This window comes from Xenopus laevis, chromosome 3L (assembly GCF_017654675.1).
Source record: "Xenopus laevis strain J_2021 chromosome 3L, Xenopus_laevis_v10.1, whole genome shotgun sequence".
Classification (NCBI taxonomy): Eukaryota; Metazoa; Chordata; class Amphibia; order Anura; family Pipidae; genus Xenopus; species Xenopus laevis.
In genome coordinates this window covers 113288057-113307373 of record NC_054375.1, presented here as the reverse complement: position 1 = coordinate 113307373, position 19317 = coordinate 113288057, and the positions used below count along the sequence as shown (strand labels likewise).

Genomic DNA, 19317 nt, shown 5'->3' with positions numbered 1-19317 from the left:
CAATTGTACAGTTATTGCTACTTTTATTAGTTATCTTTCTAGTCAGGTCCCTTTCCAATTCATCATTCAGCCTCTCATTAAAACCAATGCCTGGTTGCTAGGATAAAGTGGACCCTAGCAACAAGGTAACTGCTAAAATTCCAAATTGGAAAGCTGCTAAACAAAAAGCTAAATATCAAAACCCACAAAAAATAAAGACTAACTGAAAATAGTCTTGGAATATAATTGTCTACATCATACTTAAATTTAATTTGAAGGTTGACAACCACTTTAAATGCTATGGGCCTATCCCTTTGTTGGTACTGCACTCTGATTGGTCATCACTATGGTTTATATGCATGCCTTAGAAAGGTGTGCTGCCAACACTAATAAAGTCATTCGGCTTTAGAACAAGATGTTTTGCTAAATATACTCATGTACTAACATCCACTTTTCCCCAATAGTGTCTTTTACTAAGGCCAGGTCTGTGCCTTCGGCTGTATTTGTCTTTAGAACCAAACAACAAAACCTTGCCTAAAAACACAATTCAATTATGAGTTTTAGTTGCTTACTTCTGCTTTGCCTGGCTCACCTACACCTGAAGACTTTAGACAAAGAAAGGTGTCAGTTGCCAGGTTCTCTCATATGCTCAGGAGTCAGGTGCCTGCTTGAAACTAAAAATCTATTAAGAAACAATTCTCAATGGGTCACTGAGTATGGCTTGTGGCCCTGAAGGGCCCCATGTTGTGTAGTCAGGGCCTCCATCAGGGGGGCACAGGGGTACAGTTGTACTGGGCCAGGCCTAAAGGGGGGGCCTGGCTGTGCTGCACTTTCGAATTAGCTGGGCTGCCCTTAACAGCGCCAAAGTGATGCGCCATTGAAGTCCCAAAAGAGCTGAAGTGCCAAAGTCCCGAAAGAGCTGAAGACCCGCAGCGCAGAAGACCCAATGCCGCGAAAAGACCTGAAGTTGTAATCCTGAAGCTGCCAAGACCCAAATTCAAGAAAGGAGCCGAAGCTGTAGACCCGAAGACACGAAAGGAGCTAAAGAAGCGGAGGAAGAACATAAGGTAAGTTCCACTGAACACCTACAGTATGTGTTTTTTTTATCTTATTAAACCCCTGTCAACCGATGGTTTTTTAAAATATTCTATGGGGACCCTGAACACCAATGTTTCTCTTTAACTTGTAAGGGGGCCCTGACCAACAATGTTTTTTTTAAAACTTTTATGGGGGGGCCTGGTGCCAGTGTTTTCTTTTTAATTTACCGGGGGACCCTGACCACCAATTGTTTTTTTATCTTGTAGGGGGGCCCTGACCACCGTTTTTTAAAAACTTTTAAGGGGGCTCTGGTGCCAATGTTTTCTTTTTAATTTATAGGGGGTCCCTGTAACTTGTAGGGGGGCCCTAACCACCAATGTTTTTTAAAAAACTTTTATGTAGAACCCTGGCCGCCAATTTTTTTTTTAACTTATAAGGGGGCCCTGACCACCAATAGCTTTTTATAACTTGTGAGTGTGTGTGTGGGGGGGTTACCGTTTTTAACGCTGATGTCTGTGTGGACTGTTTACTGTGTGGTGGGCGGGATCTGGGTGGGTCTTCATTCAGGCAGTGCTGGAGTGGGCGGGGACCATGGGGCCCAGAAGAGGAGTTCCATGACCATATAGAAACATGAGGCAAAGGCCAAGTGTTTTTTTACAGGTCATGGAACTCCGTGGTAACTTCTAATATCCTCATATTTTACAACTGGGGGTACTTTATTTATTATAATACACAAATTTCAGTGAGTCATGTGACAGAAATTACATCAGAACTCACCGTTTATAAGGATATAATTTACAAGATATTCATAGCTTTTGTGTATTATAAAAAGATAACCTATGGGGTGCATTTACATTACTTCTGCCCTTTTGACAGGTGCGACAGTGCAGATGTTTGCCTTAGTGCTTATACTAGTGATTCCTGACTGCTTGCTTTGGGTTACTGAGTGAGCCTGTGATCCAAGGTTTCCTGGTGGGCCCCTGGCACCCCACTCTGACACTGAATCCAGATATATTCATATTTTTATTCAATAAATAGAATGACGCTGTTCGCATTTCTATTGCCTTCCCTTGTGTGGAGCAAATAATTGGTTGCTGGCAAACTGATACATGGGGACCAGGTCCGGACTGAGAATTAAATTAGGTCCTTGCATTTCAGGTAAACAGAGGCCCAATCAGCCCACACAGAGGACAATCAGTCCCCACCAGCCCACTAAATACTGACTTTCTATGACACCTTATAGCAGCCCCTCTGGCATTTGCCAAAACCCACAGATTGCCAGTCCGGGCCTGATGGGGACATATGCTTATTAGCAATATTGTGAGTATAATCAGAGCACAGCATGATGGAGATATACCTGGAATGAGTCGTAAGCTTTTGTTGAGAAGTAACAGTGAGAATAATATCTTTATTATTTTTAAGGCACTACAAAGGTGGTTGATATGTCATTAGGGTTGCCACCTGGCCGGTATTTTACCCGCTTGGCAGGTAAAAAATTATGGTTGTTCCCAATGTTATTAATAGGGAAGATAAATATATAGGAAGGCCGGTATTTTTTTCCAGAAAAGGTGGCAACCCTATACAATTATGTTTTTAATTACATGATATTTCATACAATTATTACACACTTGTTTTTATAAAATAGGAAGCTTTGGGGCTGTAGAACTACAACAATCCAACTTCCAAACAAATGTAAATCCCTTGCAGGTCCATCTTGCCCAGACTGGAATAGCAGAGTGGGAAAAACTCAAGTGTGTAATTCTCTCTCTGTGGTGCCCAGGTGATCCTGTAAGCAGAGCAGTGCTGGAGTCGGCCTGGGGAAGGGGGAGTGTGGGTTTGAGTTTCTAAAGATCATGATTCATGACAAGGAATTGTGTTCCACAGAAGTTCAGCTGCCGGTACCTGAGCAATAAAGACAGAGAGAACTATGCAGTGGGCGGGGCGTGCAGGCTACTGTGTGTGTAATGACAGAGAAGGGGCGGGGTTACAGGAACAGATTGAACGACTTGGCCCCTGGGACTTTCAAGCACTCAAGGTCCCAGCCACACAAGGGGAAGGTCTCATTCCAACTGAGGGCTGGTGTATGGAGGAATCGCTGTAACGTACTCAATGGAGCTTTTATATAGGGGAACTGGAGAGAACTGAACGCGCAACAACTCGTGCGGGAGTTTCGTGTGTGTATGTGGTGCTCAGCAGTTAGTGTACTTTCGGGAAGAACTGGGACTTCAGAATAAAGTGTAACAGATGCACCCCTGAGTTTTACCTTGGAATAAGCCAGATAAGGAATAGAAGCAAGAGATTTCCGTTGCTGTTTCACCACAGGACCTTTTCTGAGAGGAGGAGGAGGAGACAGTCTTGAGCCGACAGGACATACAGGTGCACTCTGACCTGCCATCAGTCTCATTTGTACAACGGTCTAAACCAATTCCTGTGTGTGGGGAGGGGGGTCTAGCTTGCAGTGCACTCTCCCCTTTGTCTCCCCCTTGCCTGACAATCCAATGGGCTCGTCTCAGGAATTAGCTCAACTTCAAAACTTGTTCTCCGCGTGTGATGTGAGGGGCTCGGGGTTGGTTTTGCTGGAAGACTTTGCCTCGGTGTGTGGGGATCTGGGGGTGGAACCAGGCCTGGTCCGACCACTCTTTCAGATGCTGGATGTGGATGGGGACGGGATCATTGATTTCCAAGACTTCACAGCCGGATTCGAGGAGGTCTCCCAAACCCTCAATCTGCAGGCTTTCCATCAGCCCCTGCCGACCCCTGCCTGGGAGGAGTTGGAGGACAGGCTGGGGGGAGAGTTGCAGCACCTGAGCAGGTAGGGGATGTGTTTGGTATAAACCCAACAGGCAAAGAAGGGGTTAAATCTGCCATTGTTTAATTTCCTTTTCCCCTTGTCATTCACTTGATTGGCGGTGGGGGAAATAAATAGGTTTAAATTTGTTTGTTGCCCTTGTCATTCTCTGTGGGGTGGCTTGTCATCTGCAAAGGGACTCATTTGTGTATCTGCTGCCCTTCAACTCATTCTTTAACCCAAGCAGTCAGGAGTCACTAGTAAAGGTATGGGATCCGTTATCCGGAAACCCATTATCCAGAAAGACCCGAATTACGGAAAGGCCATCTCCTGTAGACTCCATTATAATTAAATAATCCGAGTTTTTAAAAATGATTTCCTTTTTTCTCTATAATGAGTACCTTGATCCAAATATACTCGAGTATAAGCCGAGGTACCTAATTTTACCTACAAAAACTGGGAAACCTTATTGACTCGAGTTTAAACCTAGGGTGCATTCCAGTACACACTGTGTTGTGATATATGTACATACACACATGAGATGCAATGCGAGAGAGAGAGAGACACAAATGAAAGCACTTGACATTTCTTACTCTTATTGGGAGAGTATGGTGTTGAACAATGACCAGACAGGGTTATAAGTCACTAGGAGGACAATGTAAACCTGAAACTCAGCAGCTATTGCAACTACAACTCCCAGAATCCTTTAGTGACTCAGACTGGCAAAGGCTGCTGGGAAATGCAGTTTATAGTTCTCATCCCTAGAGTAGTGGTTCCCCCACTTGGGATAATATGCTGAGCTACAGGTTGGGTCCTGCCTGTGATTGGATCCTATACAATGCCTCTTTATGCAGGCGCCAGTGTTAATAAAAAGCAGAACAACAAATAAAGGTAATTACAGAATGCCACCAATCTGCATGCCAGGATATGAACAGAACTTAGCCTGGTGAGCAGCTACTCACATGGGCTCAAGTGGCTTGGCCGGCCGCGTGCTGGGGGCATCCACATTCGCTGTCGCGGGTCCAGGTTTGGGGGCGTGGAGGAGCCACTGTCTCACCAGTTTTGCGATGCGGCTGCTCCTCATTCTCCGTGCTGCTGTCGTCTGTGTCATTTCCCTAGCGGGATCCGGTGGTGGCGGGGAGAGGGGGTCAGGGGCTGGAGCAGTTGCCCTGTGGGGTCCTGTCCGATGGGCCCCACTGTGGCGCCGGATCGGGTCCCCTGGTCAGGCGCCGTGCAGCTTACAGCTTGAGCCAGCCAATAGTCTGGTAAGCTAGGGCGCTAAGACAAGAGGCTGCCAGTTGGTGTGCTGTGTGGGCGGAGCTAGGCGAGTAGTATAGACGCCAATGGGAGGAGCGCACATGGGAAGCTGTATGCCACTGCCGCATGGAGGACATTGCATGATCGCGCTTCAGGTGATTGTGCACATTGACTCGAGTATAAGCCGAGGTACACTTTTTTCAGCACATTTTGGATGCTGAAAAACTCGAGTATATACGGTAATCCTTAGTGGAAGCAAAACCAGCCTATTGGGTTTATTTAATGTTTACATGATTTTCTAGTAGATTTAAGGTATGAAGATCCAAATTACAGAAAGATCCGTTAGTTGGAAAGCCCCAAGCATTCTGGATAATAGCTCTCATACCTGTATAAGCACTAAAGCAAACATCTGATTTTATTAGTTCCTGCTCTGTGACACCTGTCAAAAGTGCAGAAGTAGTGTAAGTGCACCCCATAGATTATCATTTTATTAGTACTCTGACAGCCTTGCTGCTATGACTACACAACTCGGGGCCTTTTAGGGCCACAGGCTGTACTCGGTGATCCATTGGGAATTATTTGTTAAAATAGATTTTTAGTTTCAAGCAGGCACCTGGACCTGGCAGTCATTCTCTGTCTAAAGTTTTCAGGTGGAGGTGACCCAGGCAAAGCAGAAGTAAGCTACACAAACTCATAATTGAATTGTTAGTTTTAGGCAAAGTTTTGTTGTTTGGTTCTAAAGACAAAAACGGCTGAAGGCACAGACTTGGACTTGCCGATAATAGGGAAAGTGGATGTTAGTATACAAGTATGCCTAGCAAAACATCTTATTCAAAAGCCGAATGACAGAGATTAGTGCCAGCAGCACACCTTTCTAAGGCATGCATATGACCCACAGTGATGGCCAATCAAAGTTCAGTACCAACAAAGGGATAGGCTCCTAGCATTTAAAGGAATTTCCACCTTAAAATTACATTTCATTATAATGTAGAGTTGTAGACAATGATATTCTGAGACAATTTGCAATTAGTCCTTATTTTTTTTATTTTGCTTTTTGTTTAGTAGCTCTCTAGTTTGGAATTTCAGCAGTACTCTGGTTGCTCGGGCCCAATTAATTTTACCAATCTTACTTACCTTACCATTTTTTGGCTGCCAGGGGTCAGTGACCCCAATTTGAAAGCTGGAAAGTGGCAGAAGGCAAATCATTTTAAAATTATTTTAAAAAAAATGAAGACCAATTGCAAACTTGACTAGGCCTTACTACAACATTCTAAAGGTTTAATTTAAAGGCGAACAACTCCTATAATATCACAGCTCCGAGCATGCTTCTTTCAAAGGAAATTTTGATTAGAGCAAAGTTCCTTGTGTAAAAGTATTATAGGTGATGCCATCCTCTGATTATAAAAAATGAAAACCAAATGCAAACTTGTCTAGGCCTTACTACAGGTATTGGACCTGTTATCCAGAATTCTTGGGACCTGCGTTATTTCGGATAACGGATCCGCAATTTGGATCTTCATACCTTAAGTTTATTAGAAAATCATTTATATATTAAAATAAACTCATTAAATAAACCCATTAGGCTGGTTTTGCTTCCAATAAGGATTCATTATATCTTATTTGAGGTCAAGTATATGGTACTGTTTTATTATTGTAGAGAAAAAGGAAATAATTTTTTAAAAATTTTAGATTTTTTGATTATAATGGAAGACCGTCTTTCTGTAATTCAGAGCTTTCGGGATAATGGGTTTCCGGATAACGGATCCCATACCTATAAAACATTCTAAAGGTTAATTTAAAGGCGAACAACCCCTATAATACCTCGCGCAGATTTCCTGCGGGCAACACATTGTCCTATCTGCCATCACCCTTATTATTCGGACCAACTTGGTTTTACTTGGCTGCCCTGACCACAGCAATGTTAAGTGGCATCTAAACCTCTCCAGCCAATTATAAGTGCAAATTTACTGAGACAGTTATTGGCTGAGTAAGAGTCGTCTGTTAATTTGTGTAACTGTATTATATCACTTATTATTATATCACTCTGCAAGGTGATGGATTTTAAGTGTGTTTTATTGCACGTAAAATATGTTGATACATGCAAAGAATGTGTATCTGTGCATAACAACCTTAAGCAAATAAGTGGAATCAATATGCAGTATGTGTGTGTGTTTTGTGTGAATGTGACACTTTCATCTTGATTCCATCAATTATTTTCCCATATATCTGCCCACTCTCTAAAGGTGGCCATAGACACACAGATCCGATCGTACGAATCGAGGATTCGTACGATTTTCGGATCGTGTGTGGCGTGTGCCGACATTTTTCGTCCGGCGGAGATTGGTCGTTTGGTCGATTGGTCAGGTTTGATTTTGACCCGACTGATCGCGCCGGAGCCCATGGCACATCGTAATCTGATCGTTCGTCCATACGGCCGAACGATCAGATTACCCCCGATATAGCCATGCCTGTTAATGGCATATCGGGGAAAGATCCGCTCGTTTGGCAACATCGCCAAACGAGCGGATCTTTGCATCTATGGCCACCTTAAGGCAGTGATCCTCAACCAGTAGCTTGTGAGCAACATGTTGCTCTCCAACCCCTTGGATGTTGCTCTCAGTGGCCTCAAAGCAGGTGCTTATTTTTGATTTAAAGTCTTGGAGGCAAGTTTAGGTTGTATAGAAACCATGTGCACTGCCAAACAGAGCCAATGTATGTTGACAATCCAAATAGGGGCTACCAAATGGCCAATCAGAGCACGGCACCCAAAGAACATTTTTGATGCTTGTGTTGCTCCCCAACTCCCTTTTCTTCTGAATGTTGCTCAATTGTTCTAAAGGTTGGGGATCCCTTCTTTAAGGTATTATTGTGTAGTTCGGCCATATGTTTGGACAAGTCAACACTCTCATGTTTGACCATGGAAAGATATCTTAACTGACACATTCATATTAATAGGACTTATTTCAGTATCATATTAAAAAAAAAAAAATTGAAATGTCAGATTTTCAGCCCAGTGTACCATAAACTCTCTTAATTTTCAAGAGTCGGGGATAACCGATCTCTTCACATGGGGCTACTCAGGTAGACCTTCACCCAACCTTTGACCGGTCACCTGTATTTATACCCACTTGTCATAGGCACAGTGTAATTAAGATTTAGGGAGGCTTGGCCTCCTCAAAAATAGATCAACTGCTGTATATTAATATTTAAACGTTCTCCACTTGTAAACCATTCTGTTAGTAGCCTCTACAAACAGAAACGCAAATATCCGTTTTACTTTTGGGTTAATGTGTGTGTGTGTTCTGTTTACTAAGTGCAAAACCAATGATGAATATGAATGAATATTTATTTGACAATACAAACCGCTCATTGGTATATGTATATTTACACACGAAGCATATGTAATGACTGTAGTAGATTCAAACACTCCGCAAGGTACTAGTGGTAGCATGCCTAAAGGAACAGTAACACCAAAAAAGTAAAGTGTTTTAAAGTAATAATGTACTGTTGTCATGCACTGGTAAAACTGGTGTGTTTGCTTTAGAAACACAACTATAGGTTATATAAACCAGCTGCTGTGTAGCCATGGGGGCAGCCATTCAAGCACAGGATACACAGTAGATAACAGATAAGTTCTGAAGAATCCCGCTGTAAAGCAAAGTGTATCTGTTCTGTGCTATGTAACCTGTCTTTTCTTCTTTTTGCAGCTTGAATGGCTACCCCCATGGCTAAGTAGCAGCATGTTTATATAAGCTATATATTAGTGTTTTCGGAAGCAAACACACCAGTTTTATATTATAATATATTTCCATTACTTTAAAACGCTTTAATGTTTTGCTGTTGCTTTTACTTTTCCTTTAACGGGGCCTTTTTCCAGTAAAAGGGTGTAACTTCCTGATTTCACTGTTCTCGCTTCCAAATCTGGGCATAAAGTGTTCTCAAGGGCAAAAGTACCATTGTGGGCCACCTATAATGTCCCACTGCTGTGTGTTGCCTGGGAAACTGTTTGCCCCCAGAGAATAAGTGGAATGCCTTCTCACTGGTCAGAATCCAATGGAACCATCTAATCATTTACTGAAGTGAGACCCTTTTGAGAAATCACCCCACTGGCTGATATTGTCTATCAGGAAATGGAGCTTATAATGTTCCACGCTGAATGCCTACAATGGAGCAGTAAATGGGCATGGCTAATCTTAGTCATTTATGGCTCTTACACTGGTGTTTCTTCATGTGATCCCTTACGGTGGCTTTGTTATGCATTCCACCACATGGGAACACATGAGTTAACATTACCCATTCTACCCTGTTGTGACAGTACCCACAGCACCACACTAAACCATTGCAAATTGCAAAGTATTTTCCATCAACTGGAGTGATAAATATACATTATTTCCCCATTATCTATGTGTGCAAAGGATAATAGGCATGTGCATTTCTGTAGTGCCATCCATGTCCTCCATTCTATATATAAATAAGGAATAGCAGTAAAGACTGAAGTGTGAGCTGCTATGTTCTAGAGCAGTGATCCCCAACCAGTGGCTCCTGAGCAACATGTTGCTCTCCGACCCCTTATGTTGCTCCCAGTGGCCTTAAAACAGTTGTTTATTTTTGAATTCCAGGCTTGGAGGCAGGTCCGGACTGATAATTAAAATAGTACCTGGCATTTCAGGTAAACAGAGGCCCAATCAGTCCACACAGAGGCCCAAACAGCCCCCACCAGTCCACTAAATACTGAATTTCTATGGCACCTTATAGCAGCCCTTCTGCCATTTGCCAGAACCCACAGATTACCAGTCTGGGCCTGCTTGGAGGCAAGTTTTGGTTGAATAAAAAAACAGATGTACTGCCTAACAGAGCCTCCTATAGGCTGCCAGGGATCACTGTTCTAGAGTGTACTATTGTGCTCTTTTCCTACCACAATAAAAGCTGTCAATAGCAAGCATCTTCTACTCAACCAAGGTTTCTTCAGCCTATGCTAATTAGGGCCTGTGCTAATTAGGGGCTAAGTGGGAAATTTGCTGAATGCAGTAGATGGAAAGTTTGTACACCAATTACACAGATTTGCATGCTACCTATTACAAACATATTAACAACAGTAAATCCTTTTATCCAGCTACGTCTTTAAAACCCATAGAAAATCTAGACAACCTAATTGCACTAAAAACAGTCTGCCTAAGAACCACTTTACAATGGGCACCAGCACCTCATCAGCCACACAGCGACGCCACCATTTTCAGTGGTTCTTTCCCTAGAGCCCTGGGCAATCCCACAGCCTCTCAGCTGTAATTAAGAAGTTACTTCCACCCCCCCCCCCCATTGTTGTACTTAAACTCCCATCATGCTCAGCTACACTGTTTGCCAGTTAAAGGTGATCGCTCACAAAAATGAAAATTTATTATAAGCTTGAAATAATACACTTTCTAAATACAATCCATTAAAAATTCTGTACCATTTAGGAAATAGTCAAGTTAGTCTTCAGTATCTTTTGCTCCACAACCTGTCACTCTTCATGCTTAGGTCTGAGTCCGATTTTTTTTGATTGACAGGTCAAATACATCTTTTAGGGGGACTCTCTCTTTCTTAGCAGAATAACAAAAATAACCAACTCCAGCACAAACAAAAGGTAACAAAATAACAGACTCTTGGCAAACGCCCCGCGCAGAGAAACAGGATTTCCATCAGTGCCAGTTATTTTTAGTGATCACCTAGGATAAGGGTGCAACCTTCCCAAAGGATGTATTAGACCTAACTGTCAAATGTCAAAAACTGACTCCACTACTGCATGAAGACAGAATGAAGAGAGACAGGTTGCTCAGAGGGGGAGAGTGATGATTAATTTAATTATTTCATAAATGGATTATTATTATGAATTTTTAATTGATTATATACAGAAAGTTTCTTATTTCAGCAAGATGAAGCTTATATAAAATGTTCATTTTCATGATAATAGGGAGTAATTTTCGATTCAGCAACAACACCAGGCTGCAGCACTTACTCCCTGAGATTTTATTCAGTACTACAACTGCCAGCGCCTACAACTGTTCAATTTGTGGTGCACAGTGGAGTCTGTTGACTCATCCTATGAATGTAGCTGCTGTTTTGCAAGAGCTTTGCCATGTAGCTATTTGCAGCATTGTTGCAATTGGCCCCCACTGCTCCAACAACCTTCATTGCAAAGTCTAGCCCAGCATCGATGCGCAGTTCAATCTGCATAATGCCCAAGTGCTCCTAAAAAAGTTAATGTAATATGAATTTAATATTTTTTCCTCTAACTTATAGAGGGCCTGGTGTTCCATTCCTTTTTTTATATATAGTAATTTGGAAATAGGGCCCATATTTGCACTTTGTAAATATCAAGGATATAAGCTAACATATTGTTTAGTCCAGCCCTTAGCAACAAGGATATTTAGGAATAAGGGCTGGCGTGACTCACCTGATTATGTTTTTGGCAGGTGTACCTTCCCAGTCAGATGATTGACTAGTAAAACCAGCTCAGTTGGCTGACTTACATTTCATTACAGCGCTTTATATCCCATTCACATTCCATCGCTATTCAGAAATACAGAGTATCACGTCCGACGGGTTGATAACGGTGCTGTAGAGCATGAAGTAACACCAAGGTTAAAAGAGGAAATCTTTAGTTCTGTTCTTTTATTTTCTACTTTTGCACTCGGCACTCACGGCTGGTATATATATACTAATTGTAGATCTTAAGATCACAATTGCTTTGGATATTATGCTTGTTTGAGAAGTCGTCCAAGCCACTCTTGAAGGCATTAATACCTACTGCACACTCCTTGAGCAAGCATGTTGTACATGAGAATTAATGCTTTTTGGTGTGTTCGCTTCCATCAGGAATTATTGTTAATGTTTAGTATGATGTAGATAGTGATATTCTGAGACTGTTTGCAATTGGTTTTCATTTTTTAATATTTGTGGTTATTTAGCTTTTTATTCAGAGGCTCTCCGGTTTGCAATTTCAGCAATCTGGTTGCTAGGGTCCAAATTTCCCTAGCAACCATGCATTGCTATGAGTAAAAGACTGGATTATGAATAGGAGAGGGCCTGAATAGAAAGCTGAATAACAAGTAGCAATAACAATACATTTTGTAGCCTTACAGAGCATTTATTTTTAGATGGGGTCACTGCGTTGGAAAGAGTCAGAAGAAGAAGGCAAATCATTCAAAAACTATTAAAAAGAAAAAAAGGAGGCCAATTGAAAAATTGTTTAGAATAAGTCATTCTATAACATACTAAAAGGAAACTTAAAGGTAAACCACCCCTTTAACATTGTTCCCTCGTGTCACATATACATTAAATATATTAAGACTTTAGCAAGTGAACACTGGGCTGTATAACTTGATTGACCTGTCATTTAAAAACCGTGATATCGGATGACACAGTTGGGGCTGTGAGATCTTGTAGGAGAAGTCGCATTTTTTTGATCTCACCTTTACAAAAAAGCCAGTCGACCGCTGCACACCTTTGCTATAAAAATAGTTTTGTAAAAGGGGTTGTATAGCCAAACGCCTGCGCGGATGATTCATTGGCTACTGACTAAGCATAGTGCATTCCCACCTTCACTGTAAACAGTATAGAGATGCCAGTGGTGCTATTTTAGCTAGTGCTTAGGCAGTCTCAGAGACCGTGTTACACCTGTTTAAAGAAGATAAAGGACACGTTACCTCCCACATTCCTTACAGCCGTAGCCAGGAACAGCCGGGAGTTACGGCCTTATATAATGGTATTGTGTTCATAATCCTGCCTCGCTGCACCCCACCCAGCTATCTGATTGGAATCTACCTGTTGCTATTCTCATATGAACTACATTTCACCCACTTGTGATTACTGTAGCATAAAAGTCAAGAAGAAATGTAGCGTTAGACAAACTTGCCTCTCATTCTAAGAATGAACAACATATCTTTTATTTATTTTTATTGTCGTCCGACAACTTCTGATTTCTACTTATAATAATATTTTGGGACTGACCCCCCCCCCCCCAGTGAATTCAATCTCTAAGTTTTTTTTCTGAAAGGAATAATAAAATTCTGTCAAACTGCTAATAAATATGTGTGTATATACAGGTATGGGATCCGTTATCTGGAATCCGTTATCTGGAAACCCGTTATCCAGAAAGCTCCGCATTATGGAAAGGCCATCTCCAATAGACTCCATTTTATCCAAATAATTCAAATTTTTAAAAATGATTTCTTTTTTCTCTGTAATAATAAAGCAGTAATTTGTACTTGATCTAAGATAGAATTAATCCTTATTGGACGCAAAAAAACAGCCTTTTGGGTTTATTTAATTGTATTTAATGATTTTCTAGAAGGTATAAAGATCCAAATCATTCTGGATAAGAGGTTCCATACCTGTGTGTGAAGATAATTATTTTATTTTTTCCCTGCCCTGCAAGACTGTCTCTGCCTTTTACTTTTGCTTATTTTGTATGATTTGCCCCTGATGAAGACCTCAATTGTCAAAGCACGTAGGGCCTGTGCTTTTGGGCCACTTTTGTAATTATTTATTTATTTAAATTCTGCAGAATTCGCTTTTTTGGAATGTTCTGCAAGACTGATACATGCTTTAGTTTACCTTTATATAGTGTTTAATTTGCCAAAGTGTGTGTGTTTTAATATTTGATCTGTAGCAAGGTATATCCCTCGAGTAAAGGGTATGTAAATATGGAAGGAATGCTTCTGTTTGTAAATCTTGTAGTTGACATATTTACTTTGTTTATTTGCAGTTCAACAAAAGAATGGTTGTACGGCTTTTACCAAGACCTCCAGGGGGTATCTGTGCCGGGACTCATTCAGCAGTATGAGAGGGTGGTTGAGAATGTGTCATATGATTTACGGGCTCAGAGGCTCAACATTGAAAAGTTGGAATCTGTCCTTAAAAGGTTTGTTTAAAAAATTAAAGTAATTTTCAAAAGACGTAATCTCGTTATTCGAGGTTAAGATAAAAGATTTTGTCTCTGTTCCCATCCTGTGGCTTTACTATGGCAACCATAACCATGCAGATTGCAGACAGGCACCAGATAATGGAAACTTTTTTGTATATCTGAAATGAGGAACAGTGGGGATGATACCATGTCAGAAACACAGCATGGGGGTGGAAAACCGGACACCGGATCAAACATCATGCTTATCTTAAAGGGACAGACTATAGCCCTGTTCAGCAGGAGTGCAATAAATAGGGCTTGTGCTGAACATACTTTTTTCCTTTTATTTTAATAATGAAAAAAATCTGTGGTTTTAGTTATTTCTTGAGCTAAACTCCATGCTTGGTCCTTGAGAGGCAGATTATTACCAGTATGCAACCCCCTCCCTTCCCTCTTTGTTGTGACTGTTTTGGTTTACAAAGCAAAGTAAAGTAGGTGCCCATTCTCATGGGGATTATCTGTGTTCTGGTAGACTATTCATCTCCCTTTGCACGACCCAACATGGAGTAACTTCAGTTTCCCTGTTTAGCTCAAGTAATAACAAAAAACAAAAATGTTGCCAGATTATTTGCACTCATGTTGAACAGGAGGGTATACTGTCCCTTTTAACCTTGTACTTGGCTGCTTAAACTGGTAGGCACTTTTTACCAGGCTGAATGTATTATTATTATTTACTTATTACATTATACAGTAGGTGCATACTTCAAAGATACAGATTTAAACATACAGATTTAATATATGAACAATACAAGAGGAAGAGGGGCCACCTCAATAGAGTTTATGACCTAAAAATATCCTGCAGCCAGGCTGAATTTGTTAAAGCTTTTGTTATGTAAATGAATAAATTGTTATATAGACATTGATTTAGCAAGGCCAGGCCCTCCAATCTGAAGGTAAAGACATTGAATTGTCAGAAAAGTATAAAATGCGTCCACACTACCCCTTGCTTTTCAGTAGGTTCTGGTAGTTGTTCTTCAGAATCAGCTGAGCCGCAAGATGGAAAGCCATTTTGTATAGAATACTGAAAATATTGTGAAGAAGTATTTCACAATGTATGTACTTAGAATTAGAATGTGTTTTTTAAAAGTTATTTTTCCTGGAAGGCCGTGTAATTCTGTGTGGCCAGAGGAAATGTCAACTCTGGCCCTTTGTCCTATTCTAAAATCATCCTAGCCAGCAAGGTCTAATTTACAAGATAATGCATCCTCTATGTTGGCATCCAAGTGTTACAGTATTTCAGTTTTTGCCTGTTGTTCCTCACCTTGTGCATTTGGTCTGTAGGACTGAAGGGGCAACAGCGAAGCAGATTGCAGAAATGGAGGAAGATTTACAGCATCACCTAACCAAGATGGAGAGGCAGATACGAGAGGAGGTAGGAAAAAAGGTTTAGAGACAATTATCATTGGTATGTTTAGTAGAATAAGGTATTGAACACTTATGATAGATAAAAAAGCTTAGAGAGCCCTGCTTGGGAGTTCAAACCTATTTTCAAGATTACCACCCTCTTGTACAGATGCCGATAACTACAAGGCAAAATATTTTCCTGCTAATTGGTCAAGTTCTAGTTAAGCAGCAAAGTCTGCTTGAAGTGCCAGCACAGAAACTCTGATACAGCCTCCTACTGCCCAGTGTCTGCAGCCACAGATTATGGCATCTGCCATAATCTGTGGTGGACTTTGGCCAGAAAACGCACACTTTAGTGTTTTCTGGCTTAAATACAGCCCTGTGTTTGCAGAGATAGCAGATGCCATTCGTGCTAGTTATTACAGATATGGGTCTGTATATTTGGTTTCTCTGCTGGTGGCAAAAATTCCATTAACTTAGTGCAGTCAATGGTTCCAACACTGGCAATGTTTAGCAGTTCCCCTATTGAATCACCATGGTTTTTCCTTGACAAAATTTACAGCAGCCCAACAGCCCTGTGTGCCTTTAGCCTAATACTGCCTCCTAGTCACTACAGGCCTTGGTTTTTTGCTTAGCTCCAACTATTTGATAGACTACATAAATTTGGCCAGGTTGTATTTGATAGTAAGTATAGGCTTGGGTGCACGTGTGGTTACACTTGTCTCTGCCACCTGTCTACACCAGACTAAATACTGGCTTTGTGCAACTGAAATGATGTCTTAAGTTTAGGTGTGAGCCACATATTAAGAACCAGCATTATGTACATTTATTAGGGGAGTAGTGCAACATATTGTGTTTAGGTACTTCCTTAGTGACTCGGGAAATGTTGCAATTACAAAGAGCTTATACTCCTTATTAAATGACCCCTAGAGTGCTGATATAATATAACTTGCTTTATATCGCACATCCTTAATAAATTACCCCAGAGTGCTGATATTCTACAAACGTACTTGTATCACATACCCTTAAACATGACTCCCAGAATGTTAAGTGCCTATATTTCACTTCTGTAATAAATTTCTCTCATAGCCTCATTTGCCGTTATTATATTATTTTATATATTGCCAACATATTTGCTTCCATCCTTAACATTGTTAAATGAGCCCTCCAGAATGCTGAAATGACTAAGTGCTTATACTCTAAGTTCCCCCAGAGTAAATAAATAGGATGCCCCATAATATAGACAACTGTAAGTTGTGCAGTTTGTCCTTTGTTTTATATCCCTGTTTGTATTGTATAAGATTTGCATAGTGTCCCAGGAAATATGCACCAAACAAATGCACTGTAATTATAATGGCACAATAATTGTTTGTATCTTGGCATGGCCATTAGTATTTCCGTCTACTATTAGACAATTAAGATGCCTGTCTGCATTATTGATTTTCCTGTATGAGAGATATTAAATTATCCTGTAATTATTGTAAATGTCTAAACTAAATAAACAACTTAATGTAAGCACTCGGCAGTGAAAGGGCTGTGGCCACACCTAATTCTTGACTCTCGGGGGGGTAAATACACTTGGTAAGATGCCCCACATAGTAGATTGACTCAATAGGATCGGGACATGGCTGGAATCCTGCTGCTAATGCTGACAACTTGCTGAAGATTTCCTTATTTCCAAATCAGATTAAAGTGGTATTATTATGGTTTAGGTTACTAAAAGAAAAAAATCAGGGGCCGTAGCGCCCAGGGTGATAATGTACAGTTTGTCGCATCTCCGTTCATTTGAATTGGAAATGAAGACAGGTTACTTTGGGAGACTCCCATTTATATAAATGAAGGAGTGATTCTGAGCCTTTTGTCAGCTGCATAACAAGCAACAACACAACAGGCGTAACAGAAAGCTCAGAATTTATCTGTGTGCCATTGCCCTAAAATGCCAGTCTCTTCCTTACTAGTGATGAGCAAGTCAGTCCCATTTGGCTTGCCTAAAAACTCGTGAAACAGAGAAATTTTGCTAAATGTATTGAAGTCAATGGTCGCTTTTACATGCAACAAATTTTTATGTTCGCGACAATTTTTCTTGCTCCAAATACAATAAAGTCAATGGGTGTTTTTTTCTTATGGTGCCTTTTTTGTCGTAATGCGTTAAAATCAATGGGTGTTTTTTCTTATGGCGACTTTTTTGTCCTAATGCATTAAAATCAATGGGTGTTTTTTCTCTGTGAATTTTCCACGGGCAAATTTTTACAGCAGCTTCGCATAAAAATTTGTACATGGCAAAATTCGGGAATTTTCGCTGCAAATCCATGGTTTCAGTTGTGAAGGGGTCGTGTTGTGTCCATAGTCATGTATCAGCAGCAGAACTGATGGTGCTGCAACTCAAGGGTGTCAAGTGGCATAAGACTATTTCGACTGCAATAACTTGTGTGCAAAAGCATCACCCAGAAGTGTAATGCTGGGGGAAGGTGCTGTGAAAAATATGTATAAATTTCTCTATTTTGTTACAGGAGGCGCAGAGGCTGAATGCTGCTGTCCAGGAACTACAAAGGAAGCATGAGATGGAAACCCTCAGCCTGCAGACAAAGATTGATCAAATGACTAAGGTTGCACAATGCTTGCCCTGTTCTCTCTAATCCAGGGGTCCCCAACCGTTTTTACTTGTGAGCTACATTTAAATGTAAAAAGATTTGGAGAGCAACACAAGCATGAAAAAGTCCATGGGAGTGCCAAAAAAAGTGCTGTGATTGGCTGTTTGTATCCATTATATGGACTGGCAGCCTACAGCAGGTTCTGTTTGGCAGTACATCTGGTTTTTATGTAACCAAAACTTGTCTCCAAGCCTGGAATTCAAAAATAAGCTCCTGCTTTGAGGCCACTGAGAGCAACATCCAAGTGGTTGGTGAGCAACATGTTGCTCGCGAGCTACTGGTTGGGGACCACTGCTCTAATCTATAGGCCAATGTGCATAGGTATGACTAGGAATTAAGAATTTCAAATAGGAAGCTCATGTGGCTCTTTTTGGAATCATTTAAAGGGCCAGAAACACAACAAAAGCACTTACGGTATTATTATTATTATTATTATTAATAATATTTATAATATATAATACACAATTGATTTGTTTATTGACCTTAACCCATTATATAAGAAATAACCTGTGCAGGTGCAGACTCTGAGCTGTTACAATTTGTTACATTGATACATTTCTCCAAAGCATTAAAGGCAGTTGTTATAATTGATACAATAGTTGCTAATATTCCACAGATGCTGCTGAGAAATATATCAAATAATGTAGCAAATTGTAACAGTTCAGACTCTACACCTGGATCACTGAAAACATTAGTTTTGACTTCAGTTTAAAAAAAAAACAAAAAAAAAAAACTACAACCCCCGAAACTAAAACAATAGAAAGCAATATAAAGGAAAATGTTTGTTTATTTCTGGTGTAATATCTGAAACCAATTGAGCTAAAACAATTGTTTTACACGTAAACCATGTGTGTGAGAGATAAGGAGTAGATTGTAAACTCAACAGAGGCAGGGGCTGATGTAAATGATATATAAAGTCTGCAGAATATGTTGGCACTCTATAAATGAAGAAGAATAACAGCAGTGTAAAGCTGGTGGCCATACACTATAAGATTTGCTCGTTTGGCGACATCGCCAAATGAGTGGATCTTTCCCCGATATGCTCACCAACGCAGGGCTATATTCCGAACGTTCTGCCCTAGGGCCAAATTATCAGATTACAACGAGGACCAATGGGCTCCGACGGGTTGATCGCCAGAAAAATTCAACCTTCACGATCGATATTGAGGCCAGATATGGATCGGGAAGACCTGTTGGAAGCCCCCATACACTGGCAGATAAGCTGCCGAATTGGTCTAAAGGACTGATATCGGCAGCTTTAATCTGCCCATGTATGGCCACCATTAAACTAAATCCAGATCAGCCTATCACCATGC

The 19317-nt window shown here is 40.8% G+C and overlaps 1 protein-coding gene and 1 long non-coding RNA gene across 3 annotated transcripts in view; one reads left to right on the top strand and one right to left on the bottom strand.

Annotated features, from left to right (window-relative positions):
• LOC108711436 (ras and EF-hand domain-containing protein) overlaps positions 1-19317 on the top strand; it is a 39281-nt gene that overhangs the window by 1469 nt on the left and 18495 nt on the right. Inside the window, exons 1-4 of one of the 2 annotated variants that reach the window (XM_018253166.2) lie at positions 2752-3829; positions 13809-13964; positions 15288-15378; positions 17861-17956. In XM_018253166.2, coding sequence (XP_018108655.1) covers positions 3516-3829; positions 13809-13964; positions 15288-15378; positions 17861-17956 — 657 coding nt within the window. In that variant the 5' untranslated portion in view covers positions 2752-3515. Of the gene's footprint in view, positions 1-2751; positions 3830-13808; positions 13965-15287; positions 15379-17860; positions 17957-19317 lie in introns of those variants that run through there. The other variant, XM_018253167.2, reaches the window with a different exon arrangement.
• Positions 7-3421, bottom strand: LOC121401557. The gene is made up of 2 exons (XR_005966349.1): positions 3281-3421; positions 7-1020 (listed from the first exon to the last, which is right to left on the bottom strand). It is a non-coding gene; the product is annotated as an uncharacterized LOC121401557 (long non-coding RNA).